The sequence below is a fragment of the Silene latifolia genome, chromosome 5 (genome assembly GCF_048544455.1).
Source record: "Silene latifolia isolate original U9 population chromosome 5, ASM4854445v1, whole genome shotgun sequence".
Taxonomy (NCBI): domain Eukaryota; kingdom Viridiplantae; phylum Streptophyta; class Magnoliopsida; order Caryophyllales; family Caryophyllaceae; genus Silene; species Silene latifolia.
In genome coordinates, this window is record NC_133530.1 from 14,680,571 (window position 1) to 14,698,030 (window position 17,460).

Below are 17,460 nucleotides of genomic sequence, written 5' to 3' on the forward strand. Positions count from 1 at the left end.
CATACAAATCCAGATTCGATCATAGTCGAAAAAGTGGTAGATACTCAATTCAAACCACCCCCTCATAAGGATCCATAGACTTTTTCAATCTTTTTAAACACTAGTCAGATTTTAAGTCAATCAATGAACCTCTTCAAGGGAGTACCCTACTAGAATAATGTCTTCGGTTAAGTGAAGTATTAGACTTTCGCCCGGGCCCGGGCCATGGCCAAGCGGAACTGGGAAGAGCTCCGTCTCCGAGGAGATATGGCCACTCTTAAAGCTATTTCATTTTGCATGGATGAGTTTACTTATTACTGATCAGCTCTTTTAGTTAGTAGCTATACTCATCATACATATGTTGTAGGTGTTCATGCTATGATCAAGGCAAGATTTATTTTTTGTACAAAGTTTGGTAAAGCAAGATTTATTTTTGGGCATACCATTAACTCATTGCTTTTATTATACGAGGAAAAGTCATCTAATACACTTGAACACGTCTAGCTCAACCAATTGACAAGCACCGAAGAAGTTTTGTTCCTTGTAAGAGAACGCCTAGTTATGAGTTTTCTCATTAATTGTTTTTTTAGTTGCACGAATTTAAGGTAAAATGTTTGAATAAAAAATTATAATAAACGTTGAGGAAAATCATTAACCCCTAAACTATGGCTCAAAACTCGCTTGATCGACTATTGACCCGACTCAATTATCACCGACTGAAAATAGGACAACCCGATTAAGGTGTCTAATAAATAACCCCTGTCAAAATCGAATTGAAACGAAATTAAATTTGACCAGATATTCGTACTTTAAACCTTTCGTTCTATAAACGAATATCATTGTTTCGGAAAAAGAAAACCCTTCTCCTCCCAATTCTTTTCGCCTTCTTATTAAAATTAATGATTTCTAAAAAGATGTTTAGTAACTACAAAAAAAAATATATCATACTATTGTAAATATAGGAGACAAAATTCTTAACTCCATTATCAAATTAATATACGGATATTTGTATAGTTTTGTACGTCACTTACTCTGACAAGACCCCGTGATGTACTCGAACTTTGTGTTTTTTAATTTAATCTATGCTATTTCCGTCTAGAAAAAGAAGAAAAAATAACAAGTGACGCAATTTTTTTTTCCATAGTCTTTTTTATTACCCAAAAAAAATGTAAAATGAGGCTAAATATAATTTTAAATTGGGAGTAATTTTAATTTCATCAATTACCTTTTGAACATCGCGTGTGTTCCACCGCAGGGATAATTGGCAGAGCATAAACCAAAGGTGACAAATTCCCCTACAAAGCTTTTCATACTTTCAAAAAAAAACAAGAATATGATTCTTGTTATAAAGGAGGAGATGGAAAATTCTTACCCATTGTGTTGGGACTTATTCTTTTATGAAACGGTCTCACAATAACTGTAACGTATAATCACATTGTTTTAATAATTTGCCTCCCAATATATTCATGTGAGACCGTTTACAAGAGACTTACTTGTGTGTTGGAAAAATTCCCTCACTTGAGTCAGGCTTTGAAATTCGGTTGGGTAAATCGCGTAAAGTATTTTTATATTAAAATTATTTTGTCATTTGTTGTCCTATTCTGTTTTGGGGTGTTTTATTTAATTGTTGTCCTTTCTATTTTAAAAATGAACTTGATAAGCAATTTGATCATTTACACACGATTTGGTTCACTTGTCATTTAGTAATTGATCCCCTCCTCTTTTCTTGAACTTGTGCCAAAGTTTAAAGAAAACAATTGACCGGGACGAAAGAAATACTATATATAACAGTGTAAATTGGAATATGAGTCTACTTTTCAATATGCGTTATTACTAGTCGATAAAAACCAGGACATTATATAAACTGACTTCGATGGCCTTATGGTTGGTGCAAGCCAGACATAGCGTTTAAATCATTATACATAATCTTCTCAATTTTCAAGGTAAGAATAGTTTTGGTGCAAGATACTTATCATTATATAATACTCCTTCCGTTTCGGTCATTGGTTTATTATCTATTTTATTTTGGGTGTTTTAGTAAATTATTTACCTTTTTGTCTTTAAATGCCTTTATTGAGCAATTTTATCCTCCACACCAAATAAAATCTACTTGTCATCTAATTATTGACTCCCTCCTCTTTCCTACATCTTTTGTTATACCAAAACCAAAGGTAAAAAAATGACCGGGACGGAGAGAGTATTCTATTAATTCCATTTTTATTATCCTACTTTTCATTTTGAAAAGATTTTAAGATATACGGATGAAATTACAACTCTACCTCTTTAATCAAGAAAAAAAGTCTACTCATTTAGCATACCAAATATAGAAAGTGCACAATTAATTTAGCTACGCATATTCGGGAATTTACTCAGTGCACACTAAAAATAGCGGCTCTGCGTTCTGTTGTCATAAAAAAGAATGGAGTGAAAGGAGTAACATATTGTCATTTGATTTTTTTATTACCTTTGAAATAAAGATGATTTCCACTTATAAATATGTTGTATGTATTTATGTGTTTGCTTTTATCAGCAAAGTTAGGTATGGCAACGATGCAAGTGCAGAATGGCGTAGTTAGGCAGCCACAAAATGGAACCCAAGCCACCATGAACAACAACACCCATCGCGAGATGACTTTAGGTAGATCTCATAGTTGGGCAGGAATTCCAGCTTACCCATTTCCGGAAACAGTTTATCCCAATTTTAGTGCCAACTTTACCCACTTGAAGGATAACCTTTTGGGTTCCAAGGGCGTTGTGGTGTATAATGGCAGAAGTGCAACAGGGTTGGACTGTTCGTGGGTTTTGGCATGGCATGCACCTATTAACAACACACCACCCTTACCTTCCAACAAGGTAAATATCAATATATTTTTTTTTCACTTCTTTCACTACAAAAAAAAATGTAATGTTAGCTATAGCCATATTCCATCGCAAACAAGGGTAAATTCGTCGCAAAAGGCCATTTGAACGACAATGATTTTTTTTCCACCACCTTGTCGCAAATGACTTTTTTTTTTTTTTTTTTTTTTTTTTTTTTTTTACTATGGAATAGGTTATTGGAAACTTTTTTTTTTTTTTTTTTTTTTTTTTTTTTTTTTTTGCGATGAATAGGCCACTTTTTTTTTTTTTTCGGCAACTCCATTTTTTTTTTTGCGATGAATATCCCTTATTTTTTGTAGGGAAATTCTACTGTGTCGGAAAAAAATTACTTTCGTCGAAAACACACTGTCAATTGTGAAACCTCTTTTTGATGTTTGTGATTTCGTCGCGTATTTTTAGTACTGTACTACTGTTTATAGTGGTTGATGATAAGTTGATCAACCATTTTGTTAGGTTGCAATTTATTTTTCACAAATATTCTAATTTTTTATACCTGGTTTTAACGTAGGTATATGTCATATGTGGCCCAAAACAAATCATTGCCAAAATGACCTTGGATCAAATTCAGGAAGCGTTGGACAAAGCCTACCCTAGTGATACTTTCACTGACCAAGCTATCAAGACCTCTGTTGATGGTGTCATCCATGACTTGGTCCCAGACCAAGCTACTCTTGTCGCAGACTTCAAACTTGTCCCATGAAGCCATGGACATATAAATTATCCATATAAAGTATATTGTAATAATAAAAGGTCATAACATTACCGTGTGATCTAAGCCTTTATCTTAGCTTGCGGTGCATGTACACTGGTTGCTTATACTACTACCTATTATGAAGCTTAAATAAATCATTAAATGGGATAATAATTATGATATTGAACTTCTTCTTTTGTCTATTCAACTATCATATATGCTAATATCCGAGCCTAATTACTAAGTACATGATGCAATAAGATGGATAATTTGCGAGCCTAATTACTAAGTACATGATGCAATAAGATGGATAATTTGCGAGCCTAATTACTAAGTACATGATGCAATAAGATGGATAATTTGCGAGGCCAAAGTACGAGTCAACACTACCATCCTTACATAAACTCATAAAACTCAAAGTACGAGTCGAGCTACAAGATTCTCAAGGCAATTCAATTACATTGGATGTTCATTACTGAAGAAAATGTCTCGTTAAAAACTTTCCTAGAAAAACCCCGTGAAAAAATACAAATGAAGGAAACAAGAATACCTTATTCTCCTAACAATGTTCATCGTTTAAACCGTTCCATGAATCACCAGTGGGACAAAACCATGTATAAAGAAAAGGAGTATAATGTGTGCCTACCCTTCCTGATGATTACTGCGATATACCTTGAACTGAGCCATGCTTTGACGTAATTTCTCAGTCCCCAAAACCGCTTAGAATCTCATATCCCACCCTCCTCCCTTAAAATCAAACTCTATTCCCTCCTTCCACAAATTTTTGGTGAACCAAATAATATTAAATAAGTATGGATTTAGAACCACATACCCTCCTATTATCAAACTCCATTACATTCTATTATGTCTTTTTGAACCAAATGACCCCTTAGTTTCAATATCATACTAGTTTTAATCCCGAGCAAAAAAATGCACGGGGTTAATTTTTTTACTATGACATAAGAAATATGTTAGTTAGTACGATAATTAGACGTGTTTAAAATTTCATTTTCATTAATTTTAAGCAAAATATTATGTATTATAAATGTATTGTTATTTTGAGATTTTGTTAGACCCGTGCATGCAATTTGCACGGGTTTCTTTATTAAATTTGTTATAATAAAAAAAGGCATAAACTGTTTACTTTCTAATTCTAAACAATATAAATCAACAAAATTAGAAAATTATGAATAATAAAAAAATATCTAATATAATTATAAATATTTCAAATAAAAAAAGTCATATACGTACATGTACATAAAGTCAAATAACATGAAATCATTCGCTCAATAATACATTCATTGGACCATGCAAAACGGTCGACAAAACTTTTCTCATAAGGCTGAATCCATACAACTCATACAATTGATCTTAATTAAAATCGTCTTAACTTAAAACGTCTTGCATAGGTTGTTTTATTTAAATTAGTTGTTTTAAATTAGTTGTAATATAGTCTGCCCACCCTCGTAAACTGAATGTCCATCCTAATCTTATTTGTCATCAACCCATATATTTTCCATGTCCTCAAATTTGAATTGTGGTCAACTGGTTAATTTGCCCACCCCACCCCGTAAGCCCAAATATTCATGATCAAATATGGGTTATCCAAATATTTAGTTACCCATATATATAAATAACAACAACCTTAACCCTATTTTATATTTTTATTATCCACCTCTCAACCCCCAGGCTCTCACCCACCCACTATATTACTCTTATTTTTGTTAGTCAGACGCCTCACATCTCAACTCATAGTCATAGCCACCAAAAAAAATCATCTCAACTCATCATCTCTTTTTAAAATTCTTCACTTCCACTCCTGCCTTTCCTTAATAACAAAAAGAGAATATTAAAAGTTATGAAAATTAGGAGATCGTAAGTGTTGAAAATGAAGCGATTAAAGATGAAGGCAAAAGAGTGAGAGCGATAAAATTGGGGATTTAATTTTTTTTTTCTTGTATTATAAATGTATTTATTCAATTATTTGACTCATTATTTTTTGTTTCATACGAAGTATTATATTTTTCTTTCACAGTATTATATTTTTCTCATATTTTTAAATATTTTATTTTATTTTTTGGGTATAACAATGATATTTTTGTAGAAAGTGTGTAATTAATTGTTATTCATAGAACGTGTGATCTCTTTGAAATAAAAGAATTTTTCTTCCCTAGAAATCAGGGACCAATAGGAGCATTCTAAATGCTTCAGCTTTTATAGTAAGATGATTTCTTCAAAACTTACAATCTGGATATAGTCATTCATGATGACTTTCGATCTTGAACTTTCAAATAATGATTCCGCAATTGTGATGGAAAATAATTTATTTCTTCACAATAGGTGATGATATAACATTATATAGACAATTGTCATCCCAACAATTATAATAATGATCATCGCTATAGCGTATTAATGCGCTTATAATTATACTACCTTGCTAAAAATCTTACTAGAATACTAGGAAAGACTCATTGGAAAAAAGTCATATTCAATGGAAAAAAGAGTATTGCGACCATTCTTTAGTTTAATCTATTCAGAAGAACCAACCAGATTATTAAATAATTCATCCAACACCTTCAAATAATACAATTTGAAAAATCATTTTTATTATATGGATTGACATCGTCACTGCAGACCTTCACAACATTACTGTTCAACTAGTCGGCGAAGCATAAATCAAAGGTGGCAAATTCCTCCACAAAGTTTTTCATATTTTAAAAGAAAAGAATTAAAGATTCGTGTTCTAAAGGAGTGGATTGAAAATTCGTACCCTAGTGCAAATTGGAATATATGCTGGTCCCTCCGTCCCGGTCAATTGTTTTTCTTGATTTTGGCACAAAGATCAAGCAAAGAGGAAGGAACCAATTACTAAATGACAAGTGAACCAAATTGAGTGTGAATGATTAAATTTTCCATGAAGTTCATTCTTAAAATAGAAAGGACAACAAATGACCAAGACACCTAATAATGAAATAGGACAACAAATAACCGGGTTAGAAGGAGTAATTTCCACTTGCGTTATCTCACGTCAACGAGAACCAGGACATTATATAAACGACTACGGTGGCCGTATGGTTAATGCATGCAAGCCAGGCATAACGTTTAAATCATTATACATATCTTCTCAATTTTCAAGGTAAGAAATCATTTGCTTGTATACCTTTTTATCTTTAAAATTAATAATACTTGTATACATCGGTTGCACACAACGGTTATTGTAAAACGGTCGGTTACTTTACATAATTACCCCACTCTAGTAACCTCCACTAAGTAGGATGATTGGCTAATAAGAACATCAAAGTAGTTTGTTAATAGTTTTACAATGTTTTATCGTAAATTTATTTTACAAGAGACTTACTCTTTTAAAATAAGTTTCAATTTCCTGATTATTTCATATATACCTTTTACTTTATTGTATATTTACTACAATATTTCGTACGGTTCAATTAATTGTGTTTTCTTAATTTCTGTAAGTATTAGTACATACATAAATATCACATACTTGCCCTATTATATATTTATTATCTTGAAACGGGTATTTTTATTTTTGACATTTAATTAAGTCTTAAATCGTACAATTTTCAATATTTTAGAAGGTATTTAGAGACGGAGGGAGTAATAACAAAATGCCATTTGATTTTTTAGTACTTTCGAAAGTTGAAAGAAAGATTATTCGAACTTATTAATATGTGATGTATGATTTTATCTTTAAATTAGGTATGGCAACGATGCAAGAGCAGAATGGCACGGTATGCGACAAGACAGTTACACATGCTCAAAATGGCATCAAAGCCACCATCTCTAACATGACCCATTTCGCGATGACTTTAGATAGATCTCATAGTTGGTCAGGCATTCCTGCTAACCCATTTCCTGAAACAATCCCTCCCAATTCCAAGGTCATACTTACCCACTTGAATGAAAACTATTTTGGTTCTAAAGGTGTTGTAGTGTATACTGGGAGAAATGCGGTAGGCATGGACTGTTCGTGGGTTTTAGCATGGCATGCACTTGCTGACAACAAATCACCTCCTAACAGGGTATGTATGAACATTTTTTTTTTCACTACAAAAAAAAAAAAGTGATGTTACCTACAACCATATTGCATCACAAACAAGGGTAAATTCGTCGCAAAAGGCCATTTGTGACGACAACGATTTTCACATAACCTTGTCGGAAATGACTCTATTTTGCTACGGAATAGTGCGTCGCAAAACGTACTTTTTTATTTGAAATCATGCCCCATCTTTTCTAATAGACTTATGCACTTTGGATTTTTTTCTCGACTTGTACGGTCCTTAATCCCTACCCGCCCCTGTGATGTAATTGAACTTGTTCTTTTTAATATTAATGTATTAGTTCCGTCCAAAAAAAAGCGTTTTTTTGCTGTGAATATCTAAAAAAAAAAAAAACTTTTCTTTTATTTTTCATTTTCCACTTTTTCTTGTCAACTCCATTTTTTGGCCCAACCCGCTTTCACAAATACCCTTATTATAAATTCCAATTCAAAAATTCAAACAACAAAGAAAAAGTTCACTAATAAAGCACAAGAAGTGAGTGAAATTCTTCCAAAGAAATTAAAGACTGTAAAAACAATTATTTTGCGACGGAAATTGATAAAAAAACGAATTTAATTTAGTCGCAAAAAAAAAAAAAAAAATCATCGCAAGATCCGTCACAATTTTCTGAAGCAAAACCCGTCAAACCACTTCGTCGCAAGTTTCGTGACACAGTCGATTGCCAAACCTTCACGGATTTGTGATTTGGTCTCGAAATTTACTAGCAAAGAGCGCATTTTTTTTAGTGTTTATAGTGGGTGATGATACGATGATGAATCATTTTGTTCTTGATTTTTATGTAGGTACATGTTTTATGTGGCCCAAAAAAATTCATTGACCGCTTGAGCTTCGATGAAATTCAAGAAGCCATCGATGACTTGGACAATGCCTTACCTTCTAACACTTTCACAGACCAAGCTACCAAGACCTATGCTGATGGTAACATCGATGACTTAGTCCCAACATTTGCTACTCTTATTGCGGACTTTAAACTTGTCCGTTGAAGCCATGGACCTATAGTTCTCGCTCGGATCCATATATAACGCGTATTGTAATAATAACGGGTCATAACATTACTGTGTGATCTAAGCCTTTATGTTAGCTTGCGGTGCATGTACACTGGTTGCTTATACTACTACTACCTATTATGAAGCTTAAATAAATTATTAAATGGAATAATAATTATGGTATTGAACTTTTTCTTTTGTCTATTTAAATTATCATATATTTAGTAAGTAATGATGCAATAAAAAAACGATAATTTGCAATGTGGAAGCTGATGCTCGATTAGATCCTTAGATTAATTATTAATTGCCTTTCAAGGATTTTCCCCTAATAAATTCCAATGTTGTAATAACATTAAAAAAAAAAAAAAAAAAAAAAAAAAAAAAAAAAAACAACAACAACTAACAAAATACAATTAGAATATCCAAAATATCACAAATCGAGTTTATTAAGGGGATAAATTTTATCGAAAGAAGTTGTTTGTTACTCCGTAAAAATTTATACAAAATTCAAAGCAGTTTCTCACTTACACCAAGTCTTATTTATTAGCGTCTTTATTTATTTATTAAAACGACTCTAACACTCAATTAGAATAGAGGCGAAAATAAAGAAGATTCTAAGAGATTTTAAGCTAAGAAGGTCCTTAAGCCAGACAATGGTATTCATCTTAGTGGGTTGGATGCTTTGCTGGCTTCAAGCTCTCAATTGTTGGTTTTTAATGACCTCCTCCTTCCTTATTACTTTTCTATATTCAATTCAACTATTCAGTTCAACTTACTCCATTAATGACAAATATTATCACAATAAGATCTTATTAGTTTATGTAAAATTATCACATACGAACTCGCAAAAGTAGTAATCTAGCCCCTTTAATTTCTCCACTTGTAAAATTCGATCCCTTAAATTTAAAATTGAGTGTTTAATCATTTATGCCCCTTAACTTACAAAAAGTGAAAAAAACATCTTATCAAAGTCTCACAATAAATTCATTTTCTCATACAACAAAAGGTCAAATAGATTATGTTATTTAAAAAAGCATCGGAATTATTTTTCAAATGTAAACCAAATAATATTTTAAATTCCAAAAAAATTATAACTTTATTTTATGCTTTTTTTGAGTAAATCGTTATTTTTATTGGAATATGGCTCTATTACCTAAGAAAATCATTAGATAGTAAAAATTAGTCACACATCTTTTTAGGGTTTCTCAATTTAGAAAAAAAAAATTACAAAACTATATATATTTTCATTTTGAAAAGCTTTGTAAACAAATTTAGAAAATATATTCAATTGTTTTATAAAACATAAATATTTTGATAATTATAAAATAATTTAAAAGTTACGTCGATTCATTTTAAATTTTAATTTCATTTGTTAACTTTTTTTTATTCTGGTTGTATATTTTGTAAAAAGTACAACTAATTTCACTTTTGGTATACCTATGGGCCGAACCTAATTTCAGTGCAATATAAAGTTAAGGAGTTTAATCTCACGATTAGCCAAAGTGTTACAGTGCAAACTCATGTTCCACATTGGTGGGGTAAAAGATAAAAGTACAAATTTATTAGTGTCCACCAAATATAATAAAAATTCTGTGAGGGCTTGACGCAAAGCGGACAACATCGTACCATTATGGATCAGGCGAACCAGTGTCGAACAAGAAGTGTCAACGCTTCCGAACAAGCGTTGGTAACTGTAGAGTATATGAGCCATAAGTGTAACAAACTAACAAACTGTAACCGACTTAGAACATGATTAGTTAGGCAGTTAGGTTTGTTACACATGATGTATATAAATACCAACTACCCCTGATGAAAAGATTGATAGCTCAAATAATAGAATCATATTACTCTCTTACAATGATCTCTTTCTAACTACTCCTTCTTCTTCCTCTATTCTACAACTGTATCATTCATCACCATTAATGAATATCTTGGTGTTTATATGGTATCAGCCTAAATAAAAGATCCTTTTTCAATCAATTTTATCGATTGCTTCCGCACAATAAACTCTAATTTCTAATCATGCCTGAAGAAACGTTGTATTCTCCTTTAGAGGATCCTCTCTTCCTTTCTCAGACAGATCAACCAAGCTTAACTCTGTCTTCTTTTCTCTTCGATGGTTCAAACTTTGTTCAATGGCAGCGAGAGATAATCTGGGCACTTCTCTCAAAGAACAAGGTCGGGTTTATTACTGGCGAGTGTCCCTGTCCTCCTGCTACAGACAAGAAACATAATTCCTGGGTAAGGTGCGACATTCTCGTCTCTCGTTGGATTAAGAATTCCATTGCAAAACCCATAGTTAATAATCTGCAATATGCTGCATCTGCTAAGTCTTTGTGGTCTGACATCCTTGAGCGATATGGTCAATTGAATGTATTGGATTTATATGCTCTTAAAAAGGATTTAAGTAATGTTTCACAAGACACATCCTCCATTCTTGATTACTATGGAAAGATCAAGAATTTGTGGGAAAATATCGACACCATGGATCCAATTCCACAGTGTACCTGTGGAGCTATGAGTAATTGTACTTGTCAGTTGCTTAAGAGGTTGCTGGATAGGGAGACACAAGCAAAGCTGATACAGCTGTTAATGGGATTGAACTCTGGTTTTGAGCAGTTGCAGACACACATACTGACCTTAGATCCTTTGCCTCCCATTAACAAAGCTTTGGGGATGTTGCAAAAGGTTGAACGTCAGAAGTTAATAAATGATGTAACTTCTGATGTTGCTGTGGAGTCAGTTGCTTATGCAGCTAAGAAGCGTAATCAGTCTTATTCTTCCAAAGATGAAACTAGCAAGAAACGTCTTAAGGATAGTGATCTTGGTGATCCTGAAGATGAGAAGTCTTGTGAGTTCTGTGGAAGAACTGGGCATACAATTGATGAGTGTTGGAGATGCAAGACTTGTACTTTCTGCAATGTCAAAGGACACATCAAGGAAAGATGCTACAAGTTTAAGGCCTTTAATGCTAAGAAGGGCAAGAACAATGGGGATGCAGGGTCATTTAAAGCTGCTAATAATGCTGAGGTTTTCTATTCAGATCAAGATTCTCAGTATCAAGATATAGCACCATTCTCTGTGAATCATACCCAAGTGTCTGATTCTTCTGCTGGCAGTCGTTCCATGGGGTTTTCTGGAAATAATCAGATATCAACTAATGCTCATGTCTCTCCTGATTTTGTTCAGGGAATTGTTAATTCTATCATGACTAAGGTTTTACAAGCCCTGAATGAAAAGCCTGAGCCATCACATTCCACTCTTCAGTCGTCTGTCAATTTTGCTGGTATGTATCAGTCTTCTCAAGCCTGTGCAGTTAATAATTCTAGCTCAAATATAGACTGGATTGTGGACACAGGAGCGTCTGAACATATGACCTCCAATTTGTCTTTGCTTCATAATATAGTATGTTTGCCTAAGCCTGTTTATGTGGGGTTGCCTGATGGGAGTATAAAGGTAGTATATCAGTCAGGGCATGCTAGAATCACTGATAAGATAACATTGCAGAATGTGTTATTTATTCCAGATTTTAAACAGAACTTATTATCTGCAGGAAAACTAATCACCACTGCTGGCTTACTTGTGTTGTTTTTGGATTCTAATTGTGTGTTTCAGGACCCTACAAGTAAGGAAATAGTTGCATTGGCTAAGAGGAATGCGGATTTATACAAGCTAAGAACTAGTAGTACTTATTTTTCAGCAGCTAGCTGTAATTTGGCTAATAATAGAGCTTTTGTAAGTAGTGCTAATGCATTAAATAAGAATAAGGGTGTAAGTTTGTTACATGCTAGATTGGGGCATTCATCATTAGACAAAATGAAGCATGTAAGTCATGAATCTTTTAAAGGAATAAAGAAATTTAATTGTGATACTTGTGTTCTTGCTAAGCATCACACTTTGCCTTTTCCTAAAAGTTTGTCTTATGCTAGTCATTGTTTTCAGTTGGTGCACATGGATGTGTGGGGACCTTACAGGATTCCTACTTTGACTGGTGCTAGGTCGTTTTTGACCATCTTAGATGACCACTCTAGGTTAACCTGGACTTTTTTAATGCATAACAAGACTCAGGTACCTGGTTTGGTGAAGGGGTTTGTATCTTATGTTGCTACTCAATTTGGTAAACAAATTCAGATCATTAGATCAGACAATGGCACAGAGTTTTTGCAGACTTATTGTAAAGAGTTTTTTAATGAGAAAGGCATAGTACATCAAAGATCTATAGTAGGGAGGCCACAACAAAATGGGAGAGTGGAGAGAAAACACAGACATTTACTAGACACTGCTAGAGCACTTCAAATACAGTCTAATGTCCCTATTAAATTTTGGGGTGAGTGCTTGCTAACAGCAACCTATCTCATTAATAAAATGCCAACTGCTGTGTTGAAATGGAAAACTCCTTATGAGTTATTATTCAAGACTAAACCAAGCTATGATGAATTAAGAATATTTGGTAGTTTGTGTTTTGCATCAATGCCTCCTACTGCTACAGATAAATTTCAGAAGAGGGCAAGAAAATGTTTATTCATTGGGTATCCATATAACCAAAAGGGTTATAAGTTGTATGACTTGGACAGTCATACAATCTTTTCTAGCAGAGATGTTATTTTCAGGGAAGGGGTTTATCCTTTCAGAAATAAGGTTCAAGAAAGTGTCCTTGCCACTTCTGCTGTTGAGTCAGAATACTCTGATTTTTTGCAGTCCATTAACACTGGCAGTGCATCACCTATTGATTGTTCTGAACAAGTGCAGAATGGAGTTACTACACCAGCAGATGAGGCCATACATAACATGGACCTCATGACTGGTGCAACTAATGATACTGTTGTGACTGCTGACATAAGCACTGAGGATGTGCCAAATAATATAGTAACAGTCCAGCAGGATCAGGTTATAAGGAGATCTGGTAGACCCAGAATACCATCTGTCTTACTGTCAGATTATCATTATTCTCCTCAAAAGGCCAAGAAGTCTGCTGCCTTGCATACTCATGTCCTAAATGAGTTGCAAGCTTTTGACAAGGATTATGTGCTTTCCTTATGTAATGTGGTTGAGGCAAATGAGCCAAGTTATTACTCACAAGCATGTACAGATGATAAGTGGGTGACTGCAATGAATCAGGAGCTGCAAGCACTTGAGACAAATCATACATGGGAGTTAACAGCCTTGCCTGCCAATAAGAAGGCCATAGGTTGTAAATGGATATATAAAATCAAATACAAGCCAGATGGCTCCATTGAGAGATACAAGGCACGTCTGGTGGCCAAAGGTTACAATCAAATAAAAGATAGGGATTACAAGCTAACTTTTTCTCCCGTGGCAAAATTTTCTACTGTGAGAATCCTTTTAGCAATAGCTGCTGTCAAGAAATGGCCTCTGCATCAGTTGGATATCAACAATGCTTTTCTTCATGGATACTTGGATGAAGAAGTTTACATGAAGCCACCTTTGGGGTATGCTCTTGCAAAGAAAGGGCAAGTTTGTAAGCTCAAAAGATCCCTCTATGGCCTCAAGCAAGCCTCAAGGCAATGGAATCTTGAGTTAACAAAGTATCTCTTGGAGTTAGGGTTCATACAGTCTAAGTTGGACTATTCCTTATTTACCAGGACAGATGGTGCCAGTCAAAAGTTTCTGGTTGTTCTGGTATATGTAGATGATGTTTTGGTAACTGGTGATGATGGTGTGGCAATTCAGACATTAAAAGACCAGCTGCATGCTAAGTTCACCATCAAAGATCTGGGTTTGATGAGATATTTTTTGGGATTAGAGGTGGCTAGAAATAAAAGTGGCATTCTTCTTAACCAAAGAAAGTACATAATTGACATTGTTAAAGATGCTGGATTTGAGGAATCAAAGGCAGTGAGCTTTCCCATGCAAAAAGGACTCAAACTGTCAACTGATAAAGGACAGTTGCTAGCAGAGCCAGAAAAATATAGAAGACTTATTGGGAGGATGCTCTATCTCAGTTTGACTAGGCCTGACATCTCTTTTACAGTTCAGCACTTAAGTCAGTTTTTAAGTGCTCCCAGAGATGCACACTATGCAGCTGCCCAACATTTGGTCAAATATCTAAAGGGGACTATTAATGCTGGCCTGTTCTCTATTCAGCATCTGCATCCTTAGAATTGAGGGCTTATACTGATGCTGACTGGGCAACTTGTGCCTTCAGTAGCAGGTCCTTGAGTGGGTATTGCGTTTTTTTGGGTAGCTCCCTCATTTCATGGAAGACGAAAAAACAGAAGACCGTGAGTAAGAGCTCTGCTGAAGCAGAATACAGGAGCATGAGTTATACAGCCAGTGAACTGGTTTGGACTGCAGGTGCATTACAGGAGCTCAAAGTGCCAGTCAAGTTGCCTATTCCTTTATATTGCGACAACAAGGCTGCACAACATATAGCCCAATACCCTGTATTTCATGAGAGGACCAAACACATAAATGTGGACTGTCACTTTGTTCGAGATAAGCAAATGGAGGGCTTTCTGAAGACACAACATGTGGGTACCAAGTTGCAACTGGCAGATGTTATGACAAAGCCACTGGGTACAGCAGAACATCAGTTTCTGGTTGCCAAGCTTGGACTCCAGCTGAATCCTTGTAGTCCATCTTGAGGGGGGATGTAGAGTATATGAGCCATAAGTGTAACAAACTAACAAACTGTAACCGACTTAGAACATGATTAGTTAGGCAGTTAGGTTTGTTACACATGATGTATATAAATACCAACTACCCCTGATGTAAAGATTGATAGCTCAAATAATAGAATCATATTACTCTCTTACAATGATCTCTCTCTAACTACTCCTTCTTCCTCTATTCTACAACTGTATCATTCATCACCATTAATGAATATCTTGGTGTTTATAGTAACAAAGCCAATGGTTCAAACTTGGGTTTCTTTTGCTTTTGCATTGTCATTTAGGAGTTATTTTGGGTGATCAAAAGATGTTATTAATTAGGAGAAGTATTTTTTTTTAAGTTGACATATTTTTGGGTTTGGTGAGTTTGTGTAAGGATGGTAGTGTTGAGGGTAAGGTGGTGTATGCTCATGTACTAGTCGAGCTACAAGGTTCCCATGTTAACATTATTAAAGAACATATCTCGTTAAAACCTTCCTAGAAAAAACGAACAAAAAATACAAATGAAGGAACAAAAATACTCCATTCTCCTAACAAGGTGCATCGTTAAAATCGCTCCATGAATAACAAGTGGGACAAAATCATGTATAAAGAAAAAGAGTACAATGCATGCCTACCTTTCTCATAACGTGATATACCATGAACATATCCATGCTTTGATGTAACTTCCCGATCCCTTGAAATGGAATCCATCATAATAGATACACGTGATATCTTCAATCAATAGAAATATTAATCTTTGTTAGGCGATGTTTGGTTGGCTATTTTGGAATGGATTTGATTCAATTCCATTCCATTGTTTGGTTGAATTGAGGTGATTTAGAATGGAATCAGATACCTAATGCATTCTAATTTCACCCCAACTCCTTAAAATCTCATACCCAATGTCCGTCCTTGGAACGAATCAAACTTCATTCCCACAATCCTTCCACAAATTAATGGTGAACCAAAAAACATTAAACAAGTATGGATTTAGAACTACATACGCTCGTACATATACTATCAAACTCCACTACATTCAATTCTGTCATGTTTGAACCAACACTACAAAAAAAAAGGCTTTTTGCGAGAGCACTATGCGAGAGACTTTAATTTTGTGACGGAATTTGCGATAGACTTTATTTTTGTAACGGACTTTAATTTTGTGACGGATTATATTTTTGCGATGGAATTTGCGACGGATTTTATTTTTTGCGACGGACCTTAGTTTTTTTTCGTCCCACATCGGAAGAATTACACTCATTCCATATGTTTATAAATGTTCTTTCATTTTGATGTATAAGAAAGAACTTGATATAAAGAAGGATTATAAGGCTATATTTGCATATGTGTTTGTAAAAATAAACTTGATAGGAAGTATAAGTTAAAAAAAAGAAAAAAAAAACTCTTTACTTTAAAATTCCTTCGCAAAATCCATCGCAAAAGAAAAATGGTTATTTGAAATTAAATTCTGTCGCAAATTCCGTCGCAGAAATAAACTCTGACACAAATTTCGTAGCTAAAAACTTTGTGACCACCTACTCCATCGCAAATAATTCCATTTGCTACTAAATTGTGCGACAATACGGCATTTGTCGCAAATTCCGTCGCAAATGACCCTTTAGCGACGGATTTCCACTTGTTTGCGACGGATTATTGCTGTAGCTAACGACGCATTTTTTGTAGTGCAAACGAGCCCACAATAATACCCCACCTCACCCCACAACAATACTTATTTTAATCAACTTACCCCACAACAATACTTATTTTAATCATCTCACCCACAATAATACCCACAATACCTTCCCTCTCTCCAATTACCAAACCCCACTACAATACTTTACCTTATTTTAATTCCTCTCCTTAATTCTAGTGCCCCCCATGAATAGGGAGGGTTATGTAGAATAGGAGGGAGTATTTTCTAACGACTCGACCCACCACCGTCGTAACACGAGCCCAATATTATGGGATGCTTTCTTTGGGCCCATTATTTGTCCTTAATTAATCCCAAAAAGATGAGGCCTTGTTACTAAGTGGTGGTAGAATTTGTTATAAACTTCTAGATAAGATGACTTTCAATCTTTATTTCAAATAATGATTCCGCAATTATGATGGAAAATAATTTATTTCTTCGCAATAGATGATGTAATATTATATAGACAATTGTCATATCCCAGCAATCATAATAATGATCATTGCTATAACGTATTAATGCGCTTATTATAATTGTACTA

General features: G+C 34.3%; 3 protein-coding genes across 4 annotated transcripts in view; all 3 read left to right on the top strand.

The window, feature by feature from the left end:
• The window catches only part of LOC141656799 (jasmonate-induced protein homolog), a 239,665-nt gene that overhangs the window by 30,423 nt on the left and 191,782 nt on the right, over nucleotides 1–17,460 (top strand). The window lies entirely within an intron of this gene.
• Nucleotides 1,786–3,791, top strand: LOC141656805 (jasmonate-induced protein homolog). Its single transcript, XM_074463860.1, has 3 exons — nucleotides 1,786–1,922; nucleotides 2,510–2,832; nucleotides 3,368–3,791. Exons 2-3 carry the CDS (start codon nucleotides 2,521–2,523, stop codon nucleotides 3,557–3,559), a joined length of 504 nt encoding a protein of 167 aa, XP_074319961.1. The 5' UTR covers nucleotides 1,786–1,922; nucleotides 2,510–2,520; the 3' UTR covers nucleotides 3,560–3,791.
• The window catches only part of LOC141656802 (jasmonate-induced protein homolog), a 38,405-nt gene continuing 27,570 nt past the window's right edge, over nucleotides 6,626–17,460 (top strand). Inside the window, exons 1-3 of one of the 2 annotated variants that reach the window (XM_074463856.1) lie at nucleotides 6,626–6,686; nucleotides 7,268–7,590; nucleotides 8,412–8,803. In XM_074463856.1, coding sequence (XP_074319957.1) covers nucleotides 7,270–7,590; nucleotides 8,412–8,612 — 522 coding nt within the window. In that variant the 5' untranslated portion in view covers nucleotides 6,626–6,686; nucleotides 7,268–7,269 and the 3' untranslated portion in view covers nucleotides 8,613–8,803. Of the gene's footprint in view, nucleotides 6,687–7,267; nucleotides 7,591–8,411; nucleotides 8,804–17,460 lie in introns of those variants that run through there. The other variant, XM_074463855.1, reaches the window with a different exon arrangement.